This window comes from Staurois parvus, unplaced genomic scaffold (genome assembly GCF_062004578.1).
Source record: "Staurois parvus isolate SC_StPar_1 unplaced genomic scaffold, SC_StPar_1.0 ptg000673l, whole genome shotgun sequence".
Classification (NCBI taxonomy): Eukaryota; Metazoa; Chordata; class Amphibia; order Anura; family Ranidae; genus Staurois; species Staurois parvus.
In genome coordinates, this window is record NW_028318469.1 from 350,624 (window position 1) to 367,426 (window position 16,803).

At 40.5% G+C, this 16,803-nt stretch overlaps 1 protein-coding gene across 1 annotated transcript in view; it reads left to right on the plus strand.

Annotated features, from left to right (window-relative positions):
- The window catches only part of LOC149447682 (rab5 GDP/GTP exchange factor-like), a 36,755-nt gene extending 23,641 nt beyond the window's left edge, over positions 1–13,114 (plus strand). Inside the window, exons 6-9 of the mRNA XM_089652198.1 lie at positions 3,624–3,756; positions 4,132–4,223; positions 6,937–7,193; positions 12,551–13,114. Of these exons, the coding sequence (XP_089508324.1) occupies positions 3,624–3,756; positions 4,132–4,223; positions 6,937–7,193; positions 12,551–12,859 (791 nt within the window). The 3' untranslated portion in view covers positions 12,860–13,114. The remainder of the gene's footprint in view (positions 1–3,623; positions 3,757–4,131; positions 4,224–6,936; positions 7,194–12,550) is intronic.
- The last annotated feature ends 3,689 nt before the right edge of the window (positions 13,115–16,803 follow it).

Genomic DNA, 16,803 nt, shown 5'->3' on the forward strand with positions numbered 1-16,803 from the left:
TCCCATGTCTTACCCTGCAGATCCTTTATTTGACTAAGCCACCAATCACTGACACTCTGATGCTGAATCTCTCCAGTCCTTGAAGACAAACTGGCTTCTGAGGAGTGACAGTATTTTCCCGTCACTCCCTAACCGAAGGAGACCATTTTGACTTTTTGAAAAATAGAGGTCAGCCTACTTTGAATCTGGAGAGTCAAGCTCCCACTATGAGTGCTGTCCCTCAGGAACCTTTTTAAAACTCTTAAGACCATAAAGACCTTCCTAATGCATCTGCTGTTTTCGATCTTCCTTTTATGGCAACTGAAAACATCCTGATAAGATTTTTGTTCCTCCAAAGTGCCTATAAGCACTATATCAGTTTAAAGTGGACCTTGTTAAAAAGTGCTCTGCCACCTTTGTGGATTCGGCAGTGTCTCGCTTTAACAAATGTCTGTAATCCCAGTGGAAGATGCTCCTCTCTTTAGAGACCCCAGCGGCAGGCTGCTGGATGCCCTCTCTAGAGCCTTGTTCCGTATGGTAGGTCATGACGTGTTTTAGCCATGACCTTGATCTGTCAAATCCTGGCTGACTAGTCATAAGGATATTAAAAGAAATATGATTACTATAGTAGTTGATCTGTTTGTCATAGAGCATTTAGATAAAATGTCTGTAGCCTTGAGCTACTGTATGATCTGCTTGTTGATGTGTCTTTTGTCTGTAAATAGGAGGACACTGACTAGCTTGGGATTTTGGAGCCTGTGTCTACAAAGCACGTAGACTCCATGCACACTAGCATTTTTAAGCTCCTAGAAGCTGTTATTTTTTTTTCTGCTTCTAGAAGCTAAATAGTGTTATCCTGTGTCCATGCACACTACTTTAGACTATAAGCATTTTTTTAGCCTCAGTACCTAGGAGCAGAAAAAAATTGTTTTTGGAGCATTTTTCCAGCAGAAAAAAAAAGATAAACTGCTAACGCTACTAAACGCTTCTGATTGCTTCTAAAACGCTACTAAAAAAAATAGCTATTACCAGTGTTTTTTATCCAGCATTTTTTGAGATTAAAATAAAACTGAGTGTGCATGAAACCTAAATCTGCATAGCGTTTGGAAAAACAATGCCTCTTAAGGGCTGCCCAGGATACCTTCATCAAGGATGTCATGGGTGGCATGAGTGCCAATCTTCCTCAGCCAAAGAAGCTTAAGGCTTAGTCTGAGAAGTTGCTGGCCTGTTCGTTTTTGTTTGCTGTAATCCCTCAATTGGACTGCCATTGGACATCCCCACAGTATACAGTGGAGAAAATAATTATTTGATCCCCTGCAGGTTGTGTAAGTTTCTACACTTACAAAGAAATTAAGAATATCAACCAAGAATCTAGAAAAAAAACACATTATTCAAATGTTACAAATTGAATTGTAGTTCAGTGAGTAAAATAAGTATTTGATCCCCAAACAAAACATGACTTAGTACTTGGTGATGAAACCCTTGTTGGCAATCACAGAGGTAAGACGTTTCTTGTAGTTGGTTACCAGGTTTGCACACAACTCAGGAGGGATTTTGGCCCACTCTTCTTTACAGATCTTCTCTAAATCCTTAAGGTTTCTTTGCTGTTGCTTGGCAACTTGAAGTTTCAGCTCCCTTCAAAAATTTAATATAGGTTAATGTCTGGATACTGGCTAGTCCAGTCCATGACCTTAATGTGCTTCTCCTTGAGCCACTCGTTTGTTGCCTTGCCTGTATGTTTTGGGTCATTGTTATGCCAGAAGACCCATCCATGACCCATCTTCAATGTTCTGGCTGAGGGAAGAAGGTACTCATCCAGGATTTTACAGTACATGGCCCCATTCATTGGCCCCTCAATGCGACATTCGGCCTTTTACCTTTAGCAGAAAAACGTCTCCAAAGCATAATGTTTGACTGTAAGGAGGGTGTTCTTAGGGTTATAGTCAGCATTTTTTCTTCCTCCAAACACAGCAAATCGAGTTAATGCCAAAGAACTCAATTTTGCTCTCATCTGAGAACAGCACTTTCTCCCAGTCCTTCTCTGAATCATTTAGATGTTCATTGGCAAACTTCAGACAGGCCAATACATGTGCCTTCTTGAGGGGAACCCTGCTGGCGCTGCCGTATTTCAATCCATGGCATCATATTGTGTTACCAACGATTTGCTTGGTAACTGTGGTCCCAACTGCCTTGAAATCATTCAAAAGCTCCTCCCATGTAGTTTTGGGCTGTTCCCTCATGTTTTTCATGATCAGTCGCTCAAACAGTTGTCTCCTTTTCACCAAGTTTCTTGCTGATGGTCTCGTAGCCCATTTCAGCCTTTTGCAGGTCTACAATCTTGTCCATGAAGTCCTTTGACAGCTCTTTGGTCTTGCCCATGGTGGTGAAGTTTAAATGGAAGAAAGAGATTCTGTGGACAGGTGTCTTTTATACACATAATGAGTTGTTGTTGGGAGCACCTTCTTAAATTGACGGGACTAATCTGTGTACCACATGAGGACATATCCAGTCTGTGGGAACCAGAATTATTGTTGGTTGGTAGGAGATCAAATACTTATTTTACTCACTGAACTGCAACTCAGTTTATAACTTTTGTGTCATGTTTTTTCTGGATTTTTGGTTGATATTCTGTCTCTATCATTTAAAATACACCTATGATAAAAAATTATAGACCCTTCATTTTTTTGTAAGTGGGCAAACTTACAAAATCTGCAGGGGATCAAATAATTATTTTTTCCACTGTATGACTTCCTCTGTTGCTCAATGGATGAGAAGGTAAATATGATTTTTGTACTGATTGTGGAGCCCATTGAGGGAGACAGGCACCCCCCCCCCCATGTTTATTATCCTGCTGTTGGTACTACTTTGTTACAAAGCTGGGGCATACTAGTAATGGCAGGGGTTACCTGGCTGCCCTCCTCTTCCTCCTCCTTCCTTTTTTTTTTTTTTTGCCAGTGTCCACTCCTCATACAATATTATGAAAATGCAAAACCCTAATTATGCTGGTAAAATTCAGGTCAGAAGATCTTCCGCAGGTCACATTATCCTGTGAGTGAATTTTGAATAATCTCAGAAGCATCTCAAACTGATGTCCAACTAACATTATCGACACACCTCCATAAAATACATGTAAACCCAAGCTGAATGACATTTTAGTTTTCAAAAGCCCTGTATGTAAACAAATGGCTTTTTTTAAAATAAAATGCTGTTTTCCTTTTTCATTCTTTTAATTAGTACTGCTGACCTCCTTCAGGCTCTTTAAAGATGATTCATTTCTATATGCATGCACTTTTTCCCAGGGTGGTTTTTCTGACAACAGTGGAATATTTCTGTATAGTGTTGCAGCATGGTTGCTTGTAGTTTAATTATGAAGAATAGGTGGCAATACCGGAATGCAACTGGAAGACAGGGATAGAGCAATGTCAATGACAGGAAGTGCCAGCATAAGGACCTTCATAGCAGGATCAGCAGATATTTTATCGAATGCTGCATATTTAAAATATTGAAAATTATATTTTAAGTTCCCTTTTAACGCTTACATTAGATTTTAGTGATTGGGTTTACATAGACCTATATATGTAAGTTCTTTTTCACTCTGTAAAACTGGCATGTGTTATTGAGCCTTAATTTCGGCTGTCTTTCAGATACATCAGAGGAAAAAGACCGGCTACTGGATAATATTGAGAAACTGGTCATGACCCGTATATACAAGTCTGTTTTCTGTATGCATGATCCACTTGAGGAGCAGAAAGATCTTTCACTTCAGAATCATATTAGGTAAGCGACTATCACTCTGAATTAAAAGCCTTCGGTATTTTACTTCTAAGAGAATGACTGATCGCTGCTCTTAATGGGCATTGATTTTATTTTGTTTTTGCTGGAGGCAATGAGAAGCAACCCAGATGGTGAAATGGGTGATCTGTAAGTAGAGAGCTTTGTGAAAAATTCAGTAAGCTGCAGTAACTTGAAACTTGCTGGCTTACTGCATGTATCTAGGGACCATTAGTAATTAAATGTAAATAATCTAATTTTGGGAAGCCAACAATCATTTTTACCATATTCGTTATGTATGTGTGTGTGCCGTGTTGGACATGCATTCTGCAAGTAATCCTTATAGATAGGTGTGTTTTTGTTTTTTTTTTTTTTGTTTAGGTCACTGAGCTGGGTTACTCCTAAGAATCTTCAGTTTACTTTGTGTGAACAAGATGAAGAAGTCGATGATCAGATTGCCAGTGCTGTTACAGGTCAGTGGATAGTATCTTTGCAAAGAAAATGACTTGCATATTTAAATTAAAACAATTTTAATGTAGATTGTGTTTTTATATCATTAGACAGTGTCAGTAATGGAGTTCACTCTTTATACATCATCCAGGAAATTATATATATGATATATATTCATTTTTTCAGCTTGTTCTGAAATACCTTTCTTTCCCTTTTTTTTCTCTTCTTCTACATGGCTCTCCAAATTTGAACCTAAACTCTTAAGATATATCTACTCTAATGCACTAGGCAAGCAATGAGGAAGATAGGAATATGAAAGTCTATATACAGGCATACCTCGGTTTACGAATTTCATTTGTTCTGCGGGACTTTTCAAAAATTTGTAAACCAAAACGCCGTTTCCCATAGGAATGCATTGAAAACCAATTAATCCGTTCCTGAGGTCAGAAAAAAGTAAATGCTACTAAAATACTGCATGAGTTATTTTATCAAGTCATGCGGTATTTTAGTAGTTACAACCATGTGTTAATGTTTCAGCTGTCAGCGGGATTCCCCACTGACAGCTGAATGTAAAAGAAGTGCTGGCAATTAAAAAAATGAATACAAAAATGTATTACATTTAAAAACAGGCACCATAACAATAATAAAAAAAAAATCACGTGGAGTCCCCCCTTCCATCCATACTAAGCCCTTCGGGTCTGGTATGGATTTTGAAGGGAACTCCCATGCCAAATTAAAAAAAAAAAAATGGCGTGGGGGTCCTCCCCCACCCCCCCCCCCCAAAATCAATACCAGACCCTTATCTGAGCATGCAGCCCGGCAGGTCAGGAAGGGGGGGGGGAGGGGGGCAACAACCGAGCGCCCCCGCTCTCCTGATTCATTGACCTCTACATGGGGGGGGGCACCTTAATGCGGGCAAGGGCCTCTTCCCCACAACCCTGGCCGACGGTTGAGGGGGTCTGCAGGAAGGGGCTTATCGGAATCTGGAAGCTCCCTTTAACAAGTGGAGGGCCGGCCAGATCCTGCCCCCCCCCCATGTGAATGAGTATGGGGTACATGGTCCCGATACTCATTCACAAAAAAAACAAAAAAGTGTAGTGTGAAAAAAGACAGGACACGGTCTTTGACAAGTCATTTATTAAAAGAAAAAACTAAAATAATGTCCCTGCAGTAGATCCAACATCAATCACGATGCCCACCGCTGTGCCGAAAAAAAGAATTTAAAAAGAAAAAAAAAGCTCTGCTTTCGACGATGGCTTCCAGCCATCTGCCTGCTCCGGTGGTTTGACAGTTCTTAAATAGGTAAGGGGCGGGGCCACCCGGGCACATCATCCGAGTGACATCATTGATAAGGGTTTGGTATGGATTGTTTTTTACAGTTTGGCGTGGGAATTCCCCTCAAAATCCATACCACACCTGAAGGGCTTGGTATGGATGGGAGGGGGAACCACACGCGTTTTTTTTTTTTTTGTTTGTTTGTTTGTTTATTATGGTGCCGGTTTTGAAATGTAATTACCGCTTTTTTTTTTCTTCACTATAGCTCAGAGATTCAGCTGTCACTTTACCCCCAGCTACAAGAGAAAGTTTATTTTTTAGTTTATTTCCCCAAGTTAATAGAAACAATGTTTCCTTTTAGTTTCTTAAAAGAAACAAAGCTTCCTTTAACTCCAAGGAAAGTGACAGCTCTGTGAGCTATAGTGAAGAAAAAAAAAAGTCGGCAATTGCATTTAAAAATCTGCACAGACGAACAGTTTGTATTGCGAAAACAATTTGTAAAAAAGTCATTATTTTCAATGGATTTTCATTTGTAAACCGAAAATTACGTTAACCGAGGCATTGGTAAACTGAGGTACACCTGTATTTACCTATTGGTTGTAATAAGTAGATCCTGCAATGCCAGATTCTAATCATTCGACCTAAATTTATCATGTTGGGGCACATGTCCTACAGTAGTTCTGCATTACAGATGTTGGTGACAGCTGAGCCTTCATCCGCATTGACCCATTATTGATTTCAGCGTCCCAATGCATTGCTACCTCCACTCAAACTCATTATACCCAGAATCCTAGCACTATATTCATATCCCTGCCCTCTCCCACTAATGCCTGCTTAATCCATTAAAGTGAAGCTAGCTGCGAGGGTGCTAAAACATCTGGGCTAACTCCTCTCATTCTCCTATCATTAGTAACAAATGCTGAAATTCCAGTGTTGTGGGTATCATGGCTTTTTTTGTTATGCCATCATATAAAGACCAAAGACTTATGGCTACATTTAGGGCATATACTGTATAGTATAACATGGCAGTAGTTGGTTATTGAGATGCAGTATAAGTGTAGCTGTTGTTGCTCTAGATTGCATGTTCATATGATGCTGGTTTTTGAGATGGCTTTTGCAGAGAACTTGACATAGCATGGAGTCAGCGGTACACTTCTAAAATGTAATTATACGGTATATTTCGCCTCCTCGTTCCACATACTGTATGTCTGGTAATTTTGTATTTCGTTTATATTTATTTATTGACTTTATTGGCATTGCCTAGCCAATGATCATGTATTGAGTGAGTGGTATGGATACACTGTTATCTACATGCCCTTTTCTATATTGGTATGTTAATGGAAATTGATCACTGTCCAGTCAACTCTGGAGGAATGACAAAGTAAATATAAACCAACTATATATGTTCACATCAAAGTATAAAATATGTTATTAAAGATAACCTTTTTCTTTTACTTATAGTTCTGTTAGAAATGGATTTTAAGAGAGCCCCACAGGACAAGCTGGCTTGTGTGACAAAGGCATGTGACCACCTTTTGAGAGCCATAGAAATCTCTACAAAGAAGCCAGCCACGACTGATGACCTTATATCTGGTCTTATCTACATCACAATTAAGGCAAATCCACCTCGTCTTTTTTCTAATTTGAAGTATATCACAAGATTCTGTAATCCAAAGAGGCTAATGACGGGGAAGTGTGCCTACTGGTTTACCAACTTTGTGAGTATCTGACAAGCAGGGTCAGGGCCAGTGTTGACAAGGCTGTGGGTTGCAGATGCAGCATGCGTTTGACATCAGTTTGAGATACTTCTGAGATCATTAAAAATTCATTGACAGGTACATTTGATCAGTAGCTGACTACCTTCTGAATTGCATTTTTACCAGCAGTACACCTCATTCTGACCTGCCTTTGATCTGCTTCAAGCTGCTTTTGCATTCCCATTGACTTATATTGCGAGAGAAGCAGCCCTGGTGTAAACACAACCCCATTGACATTGGCCCTTAGTCATTCGAGCAATGTATAGAGCAGTTATGGTGGGCAAAGTACAGGAATAAATGGCATTGAATGCCATGCTTTTTGTAGTTTGCTGTACTGAGGACTATATAGGCTGTCACTGAAACTCTTCTCTTGAGAATGCTGGTTGTCTGTGTTTTTATGTTAATTTAAAGCTTCAAAACTTGACTCGCCGACCTGTGATAAGTAATCAGATTACAAGTTCTGACTCTCCTTTTTCTTTACTACGTACATGCTTGTTCCAGGCCTGTGCCTCAAAACGCATCAGACAACTTGCATTTTTAGATGGAGGTTAACAATGGCAGCTTCTTTATTTATACTATAAAACTATAATGGTTCTGGGCCAACCATCAGTGAAACTGATGTTTATATATTTTTATCTATTAATATACAATGTATACTGTAAGCACTTATGTGTGTAGGCTTCTACTTTGAGCCTTTATGTTGCTTACTGCATTTACAGCTGCAGCATGTCTGATTTCACACACAAGGGGAGGCAGTCAGGGTTTTCTGAGTGTCTTCACGATGCTATCCACTAATGAGCTAGGTCTGCCTGCAGCACACTCCTCGATAATACCAAGATGCATAGTGTGAAGTTGTGTTGCCCATTAGTGTTGAGGTCAGTCCCTTCCTCAGAGTCTTGTCTGGCTCCGTGGGGTTTTGCTGGGCCTGCTCACTGCTAATGGTAGATTTTAACTACAGTCATGAGTGACTTTGTCACAGGTTGCCCAGTATAAGGCTGAACCTGACCTCGGAGGCCACATACTCCCTACCACGCCTTTCCCTTTAGACACAGTGTCTGTTTTGCTCATGGCATTGGCTGCTTCTGAGTGTTTGACTGATACCTAATCACTCAAGACACTGACTGATGTGCTTCCCTCTGAAGAGTCAGTCATCTGCTATTACTCTGGAATTAGCAGAGGCTTGGGTATGGTCCTTACTAATGTGGTGCCCCACACCTTTTAAAACTGGAAGATCAGTTGTGGGTCCTACAGGTCTCCTAAGGACTCCAAAACCTTCCCTTCACACCCTCTTTAGAGTTGTTTCAGGTCAAAGGGCTTTTGTGCCTCCCACACACTTTTTAGTTCTGTACAATTCTAGTTGAAGGTGTCTCTCTTCATTATAGGGCCCTACTGATAAGACAATAGAAGCTTTCTAGGGCCATGTTTCCTTGGCAGGTTCTTTCTTGCACCCATTTCTGGTGACAGTTCTTATATCCAAGACCATGGCTGATCTGGTGAAATCCCTTAAACTTGAGGTGACTAATGCTGTCATTGACCCTCAGATTGTTAATCGTATGGACCAGATTTCTTTGGCTTTAAATTTTAGCTGTGATTGTTTGCTGGAAGCTCCTAACTTACTGACTAGCATTGGTCTTCTGTCCGTACACTTGCGCAAGGCTCTGTGGCTGAAAAGCTGGACTGTGGAAATCGTTTTGGCCTTTGAGGGACAATGTCTGTTTGGAACTTTGCTGGATACTGTCATCAAGGTGCTACTTGGAGTAGGAGTACCCACCTTTGTTAGTAACACAAACCAGTCATTTTCCCCTTCTCAGAAGTCCTGGTGCTGTAGAACACTTTCAGGGGTTTATGCCGAACTGTTATCTGTTCCCAAGCCCAAAACGGATATTCGCCCATTCTAGACCCCAGAGCTTTGAAGTAGAATTCTGAGCTTTACCTAACCAGTCTTTAAAACACTCCCTCCTCCTAACACATATGCAGACTAACCTGTGTAAGAAAGATCTGTATACTTACCTATTTTCAGCCTGTTTCACACCAGTGACATGATCTGGCTCCCCTCTGTAAGGCAATGGCTGCTGGCTGTGAATCGGGAATTCACGTGATTGGACCAGAGTGGTTTGAAAATATTTAAGTAAACAGATCTTTCTTACAAATGTTAGAATAGGTGTTAGGAGCAGGGAGGGTGCATGTTTAAGATTAGTTAGGTAAAGCTGGAATTCTACTTTAAAAGTGTCCAAAAATTATGCATGGAATCGACAAGATCCATTATTGTCTCTCTGCATCAAGGAGACTTTCTGGATATGAGGGATGCTTATTTACATGTACCCATCTTTTTGATGCTTCCTGTGCTTTATGGTGGGGCCTCTGCACTACTGGGTCATGGCCCTTTCATGTGGCCTGTTCTTTGCACCTCGGGGTCCAGTCCACTCAACTTTACTTACCCTAAAGATGACTGTAGACCAGCCTTTCTCAACCTTTTTATACCACACAAGAACCCTTAAAATATTTGCGGTCATTGGGAAAATGCTCCTTCATTGATGGCAAGTGGGAAGAATCCCTACAACGTTAAGTAGCTGACTGTGCCAATTGACATTGGCCCTGGACTTATGCAAGCACCATCTACCGGAAGGCTATTCAGCCACAGCTCAAGAAACTCCCAGCAACCTCTGGAGGAACTCTAGGGTTCCACAGAGCCCTGGTCAAAAATGACTGCTGTAGATCATGAGCGGCAAAGGCGAGAGGTTACCTGTAGTCTGCCAACTGCCTTACTGAATGCTGATACACATGCTGTCTTACACGTGTGAATATACTGTATATACCTGTAAAATAATGTAGCAAAACCTTAAGAAATAATATAAAAAACTAGAAAAGCTCCAATTTCTGGGGAAATTGTGTGACGTGTTCTTGCCTCCACCAGTAGTCTACAACTGGAGTAAGCAGAGTAACTGGGTGGAGTGGCTTGAGTAACTGTGAAAAGGTTGGACTGGGCAGAGTAACTGTGTGGAGTGTTTGGAGTGAGTAAAGATAGTAAACATTACACTAATTGATCAAATTTAAAAAGTGCACATGGCAAGCTTGATAGAGTGAGAAATGCATTTCAACTTTTAATTATTTATATAGCACATTTAATTGCAATGTTGTTGCCCAAAGTGCTTCACAGTTACATTAAAACATACATTTATAAAAACATTAGCAGCATTATGACCTCAAATACTCTCTACTGTAGAAAAGTTATTTCCAAACCTTTAACCAGAAGCCGGCCAAACTGTCACGAGTTCAAAATTAGATTTCAAATAGGGCAGAGAAGAGCGGTTAAAAACAAACTGCTCCAAATTGCTCACTTCACTGGCGTCTTCAAATGGTCGTAGTTTTAAAAACTATAAATCCTACAGCGAAGAGCTTTATATTGTGAATCACAAGACCCAGACCTACATTTTGATGCATAGTATGTCTCTGAAATATTAAAAATGAAGGCACAGTCGCAGTTTAGAAATTGCCCTTCAAATTTGAGGTGGCTAGAGTGGAGTTTCAATGAATGTCAATGGGCGGCATGAGTTGCAAACAAATGGTCATATTGTGAAAACTATCAGGACTACGGCTTACCCGTGGACATTTTTAGTGGCAGCAGGGATAGCTGAACATTTTAATATATTTGTGTAGGTGAGCTTGAAAATGAGGGAGTGATGGCAGTTTAGAAATCATGTCCTGATTTTTCAGCTCACACTCTAGCTTTTGTCAGCCCCCACTCTAGTTTTGAACATTCCGCCATTCATTCTTATGGGACCAATTTCACCACAAAAACGCCGATATTTCATGAACCATTCGGCGAAACGTTCCACAAAGTAATAGCACACCAATCGGGAACAATCCGCACGTTTCGGTATATTACTGTCTATGTAGTGTAAAAACTGTGGGAGGAGTTAGGGTGGTAAATTTGGCTATAATAATAAGAATATATATGTGAGATAACAGTAAGTGGTCTTGCCATGTAAGAACACTTAACTACGGGGATCTGTGTTTTCATATTGTTTTAGTTATTCGGGAGCTGACAGACCGTGTGATCAGCATGATTTCTAGCAGTTGATAGGCAGCACTGTGGGCCTCTAGGGGCCTCTCACCTGACCCTCAGCTCCAAGATATCAGGAACATCTTTGTTACATGATACATTTTTAACAGATTATTTAAAATATGATTTCCTGTGAACAGATGGAACCTCCTTTCCTGGTTCTCAAGGGATAATCTTGTGTCATTTGCAAAGGCTACAGAGAATAACATAATGGCTTTAAATGGAACAGTAACATGCCCACTGTTGTGGTTTTTCTCAGTTTAAATGGTTTCTGACATTTATAAATTGATGTAGCTGTTTCAAATAAAAGAACTACTGTTGTGAATGTTAGCATATTATGGTATTTCTATATAGAGTTTATATTTTTAATGATAACATTTAGTAAGATTTATTTTTATTTTATATGCCTTTTTTATTTTTCTGCAAGCTGTCCAGCAATGTTGATAGTGGTTAAGACAAACTACACCATTGTTGGAGGGCTCACCCTTTTCATGACCACAGGTCATCGATTCCTAAATGCCCAAGCCTAATTTGTTTACCTAAATAAATATTACATTTTTTTTTTTTGTAGCGGAGCTAAAGTTCTGCTATGATATGCTGTGAGTATGCAGGCATTTTATTGCAGAAGAGAGACATGCAATGTTTCTTCTGCAATAAAACATACTTACCTACCTGCTCACTATGATCCCTAGACTGTATACTGAGCAGCGACTGGGACTAGCTTCTGCATATGTACAGGAATAATGTCATCCCTCGCTGGCCAATGAAGATGGCCGAAACTGGAGAAGATGCTGGCAAGAGAGCATTGGGAAGGTGAGTAATCCTCCTTTTAGTTCCGCTTTAATATTCCCTTTATTTGGCACATTGAGCAGGGTATTTATTAAAATAGGTATTTTATTTAATTATTATAAGCCAACAAAAGCAAAAAAGTATAATAATTGTATATTAGCGGGGAATGGTTAAACAGTGACTTCTTATCTACATGCTTCAAACCCTTTACTGGACAAAAAATTTGCTGCAGCTGCTAATTGTGCCAATCCCCGGTACTGTAATGTATACTGAACAGATTTGCAAAAACTTGGACATGAATCGGTGTGAACTTTACATGTCCATATTTTTTATGATTTTGGTACCTTTAATGTCTCACTTTAGAAGCCAGTTCATGGAATGCTTAAATAAATCAGGTGACATATTCAGAGATGTATAGGAGTTGTCATTACCCTATAGAAAATAATCATGCTATTCTCCTATCTAGTGTTCTGCGTCCTCTTACATAGAGACTTTGAATTTTTCATCTCTGGGGCTCACGGAGGAGGAATTCAATCATATAATGCAGGAGAAGTCAAAAGGATGTGACTTTGCTGGAAGCAATATACAGAGCACGGTGCAGAAGATGGAGGAAAACAAACAGCGTTTGGTTGAGCTGCAGTACCGCCAAGAGATTCTGATCCAAAAGGCAGAGTGCCTGCTAAGAGAAATAAAAGCTTGGCCTGTGTCCCTACAAGGTGAGGTCCAGGAAATCCTGCACAAGTTCCCTCTGGATATCAAGCATCACACAAACTAAAAGCAGTGGTTGGTACTTGAAGAAATGTGAACCATGTCCTAATTTATGCTGCTACTGACTGGGAGCTACCTAATGAAGGAAATGTTCGACGTTTATGAAACTGTGTCTGTCTGTCTTCTGTATCTGATATTTCATAAATTTAGAGACTTGTTTAATAACACTAATAACATTTTTATAATGTCCATGTTCTAAAAAATTACAGCTGAAATGTTTATTCTAAGCTTTATTTAAATAATTAAATATCTGATTAGGTTACCTGCAGCCTGATTACTTTTCATTAATCTTCTCCTGTAGGATAATGTGATGAACACGATGCCCAATCTCTGCCCACCAACCCATGACAAAGGACTGGCCAATCTCACACCGCGCTGTCACTTATGTAACAATGCCACTCTTAGCTGCACCCTGCACAAAGATTTTCCAGCTTGCAGGACCACAATCTAGGTGCCAGCAGCCTGAGAGCAACTCTCCCTGGGTTAAGTTAACTTAGCAATTAACTATTTAAGCTACTACCACCACCTTTTTACCAAGAAGAAGGAAACATACAATCCTAGCAATAACCACTATGATTTTAGAATAAACGTCTGTAACATGCACAGTCACCAGGCAGATACAGTCAGAGATTTATCATATACAGTAGCACCCTTCAAGAGACAGGGTTTCTTTTAGTTTGTATTAAAAGCCCTAGAGACAGTTTTAACACTTTTCAAAATAGGGTTTAATAATGAAAAGGTCAAAGGGGTGCAAATAATATATTTACAGAAAAAAGGGTGTTATAAAGGAATAGAGAAAATAAAGCAACGGAGAATTAAAAAGGAGTTGAAAATGAAGAATACTTGGTTTGAGCAGAGTTCAGTCAATAAGCAAGGTGTTATTGGCTTTCATAACTTGACAGATGTTCCTTCATTGATGGTACACAGGAACTGTCAAATCTAGTTGCAATCTCTTTTTTTTATCTGACATCAAGGGGGGTGTTGACAGAGACCATCTGACCAATTACATGTCTGGGGAGTTCCATGGGATGTCACTTGTTTATGACCAAGTTGCAGTTATAGTTTTCTATAAATTTAAATGACTTTGAATATCTGCAGGGTATAGTCAGCTACCTGGCATATTGTTGTCCAGCATAAAATTAGCTTCAAAATAGAAATAGAAATCCGAGACCTGTCATTTCTATATCCAATAGGAGGTGTGTGGAGGCCTAAGCCACTCTGGTTCCTCCTAGCATAGGGGTGTTGGGGTTCAAAATGCTACAAATTAACTGAGTAAGGGAAATATGTCCTTACTATGGCGTGCGGTTTGTTTTTCATGAGTTACAAAAAATGCTAAAGTTTTAGAGTCTTGGCTGCTAATCATTCTAGTAGGAATGTGGATTGATTGCCTTAGGCTGACCTATTTGCAACCGGCTATCTGTTAGTTCACTGGATTGCTCAAGCTTGGTGGGTGACAGTTGGATTAGGGTTTCCAGGTTGAAATTGTGGACTGGGTAATGGAGAGGACAGGGTTGTCCAATCGATGGATTGATAACAAGGTCCTAGCATCAGTTAACAGTTTGTGTGTTGTATAATCTGAAGGTGGTGGGGGGGGGGGGGGGTAATCGTCTGCAAAGCTGACAGGGGAGAGACCTGTGTGTAAACAACACAGGTCTCTCTCCTGTCAGCATAAACTTGCTGCTTTTTATCTCTCTGTACAGCAGAGATACAAAGCAGCATGCCTCCCAAGTAAAACAGCACACAATTTAAAACACAAACAGCACACAGTTAACCCTTTGCTCGCCCCATTTGTTAACCCCTTCCTGCCCAGTGCCATTAGTACAGTGTCAGTGATGTTTATTAGCACTGATTACTGTATTAATGTCAGTGGCAGTTCCCACACAGTGTCAGAATGCCTGCCACAGTCCCGCTATAAGTCGCCGCCTTTACTAGTGTGAAAAAAAAAAAATTCCAGTATCTATACCACCAGTTGTAGACGCTATAACTTTCAAGTAAACCAACTAATATACATGTATTGGGATTTTTTTTTTTTTTTAGCAAAGACATGTAGCAGAATGCATTTTGGCCTAAATTTATGAAGAAACTTTATTTTTACATTTTTTTTATTGGATGTTTTATAGCAAAAAGTCAAAAATATGTTTTTGTTTTTTTTCAAAATTGTCTGTCTTTTAATAGCACAAAAAAAAAACGCAGAGGTGATCAAATACCACCAAAAAACCCTCTAGTTGTGAGGAAAAGAAATTACACAAATTTAATTTATGTACAGCATTGCAAGACCACGCAATTGTCAGTAATGCAGCACAGTATCAAAAAAAAAATGGTCTGGTCAGGAAGGGGGGTAAATCCTCTGGAGTGCAAGTGGTTAAAGATGAAAGAATAATGACATGGCCCCCATCCTCACCTGACCTAAATGCTATTGAAAACTTGTGGGCCCTTCATAAATGGGAGCTTTACAATGAAGGAAAACAGTACACGTCTCTGAACAGTGTCTAGGAGGCTGTGGTTGCTGCTGCACAAAAAGTTAATTGTCAATAGATCAAGAAACTAACTCCATGAATGGAAAGCTTATGATGCTATTGAAAAGAGTGGCTATATTAGTCACTGATTTTTTTAAATTATTATTTAAATGTCAGACATGTTTATTTGTAAATTTTGAGTTGTTTATATTCATCTGTTAAAGTGAGAATAATGAACAAACAAGTGAGATGGGAATTTTTTTGTTTTTCATCTAGTTGCATAATTCTGCACACTAATTGTTGCCCAATAATTATGCACACATAGATATTCTGCTAAGGAAGCCAAAACCTCACTTTTACTTTCTTAAACATTCAGGTTTGAGGTTTTTTAACATTTTGGATTGATTGAGAGCACCGGAGTTGTTCTATATTGAAATTAATCCTAAAAAATACAACTTTCCTAATAATTAGTCTATACTCGCCTAAGCTCCCACCTCAACGAAAACAACCTCCTCGACCTCCTACAGTCCGGCTTCCGTCCCCTACGCTCCACCGAAACTGCCTTACTCAAACTCACCAATGACCTGCTAACCGCCAAAGCTAATGGCCACTACTCAGTGCTTCTACTCCTCGACCTCTCCGTGGCCTTCGACACAGTCGACTACCCCCTCCTCCTCAAACTACACTCCCTTGGCCTCAGAGACTCCGCTCTCTCCTGGTTCTCATCCTACCTATCACAACTCCTCGCTCCTTCAGCGTTACCTATAACACTACCACCTCCCCCCCACTCCCCCTCTCTGTTGGGGTCCCTCAAGGCTCTGTCCTCGGGCCTTTTCTCTTCTCCATCTACACCTCCTCCCTTGGCCAACTGATACACTCTCACAGCTTCAACAACCACATCTATGCCGACGACACGCAAATCTATCTCTCGACCCCTCGCCTCACCCCTGCAGTCTCCGCCTGAATCATCAGCCTACTGAACGACATTTTAGATTGGATGTCGCTCCACTTCCTGAAACTGAACCTCTCCAAAACCTAGTCTTCCCCCCAGCCTGCGCACCCCCCCACTGACTTCTCCATCACGTCCAACCATGCCACCATCAAGCCCCACCCCGCAAGCCAGAGTACTTGGTGTCATTCTAGATGCCAATCTATCCTTCTAGCCCCAAGTCCAACAAACTCATGCAGACTCCACCTCCGCAACATCGCCAAAATACTCCCATTCCTAACCCCAGAAACTACTAAGCAGCTCATCCACTCCCTCATCATATCACGACTCGATTACTGCAACTCCCTCCTCACTGGCCTGCCTCGCCGCTGGCTATCCCCGCTTCAGTCGATCCTGAATACGATGGCCAGACTCATCCACCTTACCAACCGCTCCGTTTCCGCCACCCTCCTCTGCCAATCCCTCCACTGGCTTCCGATTGCCCTATGGATCAAATTCAAACTGCTAACACTGACGTACAAAGCTGTCCATAATTCTGCCCCAAAC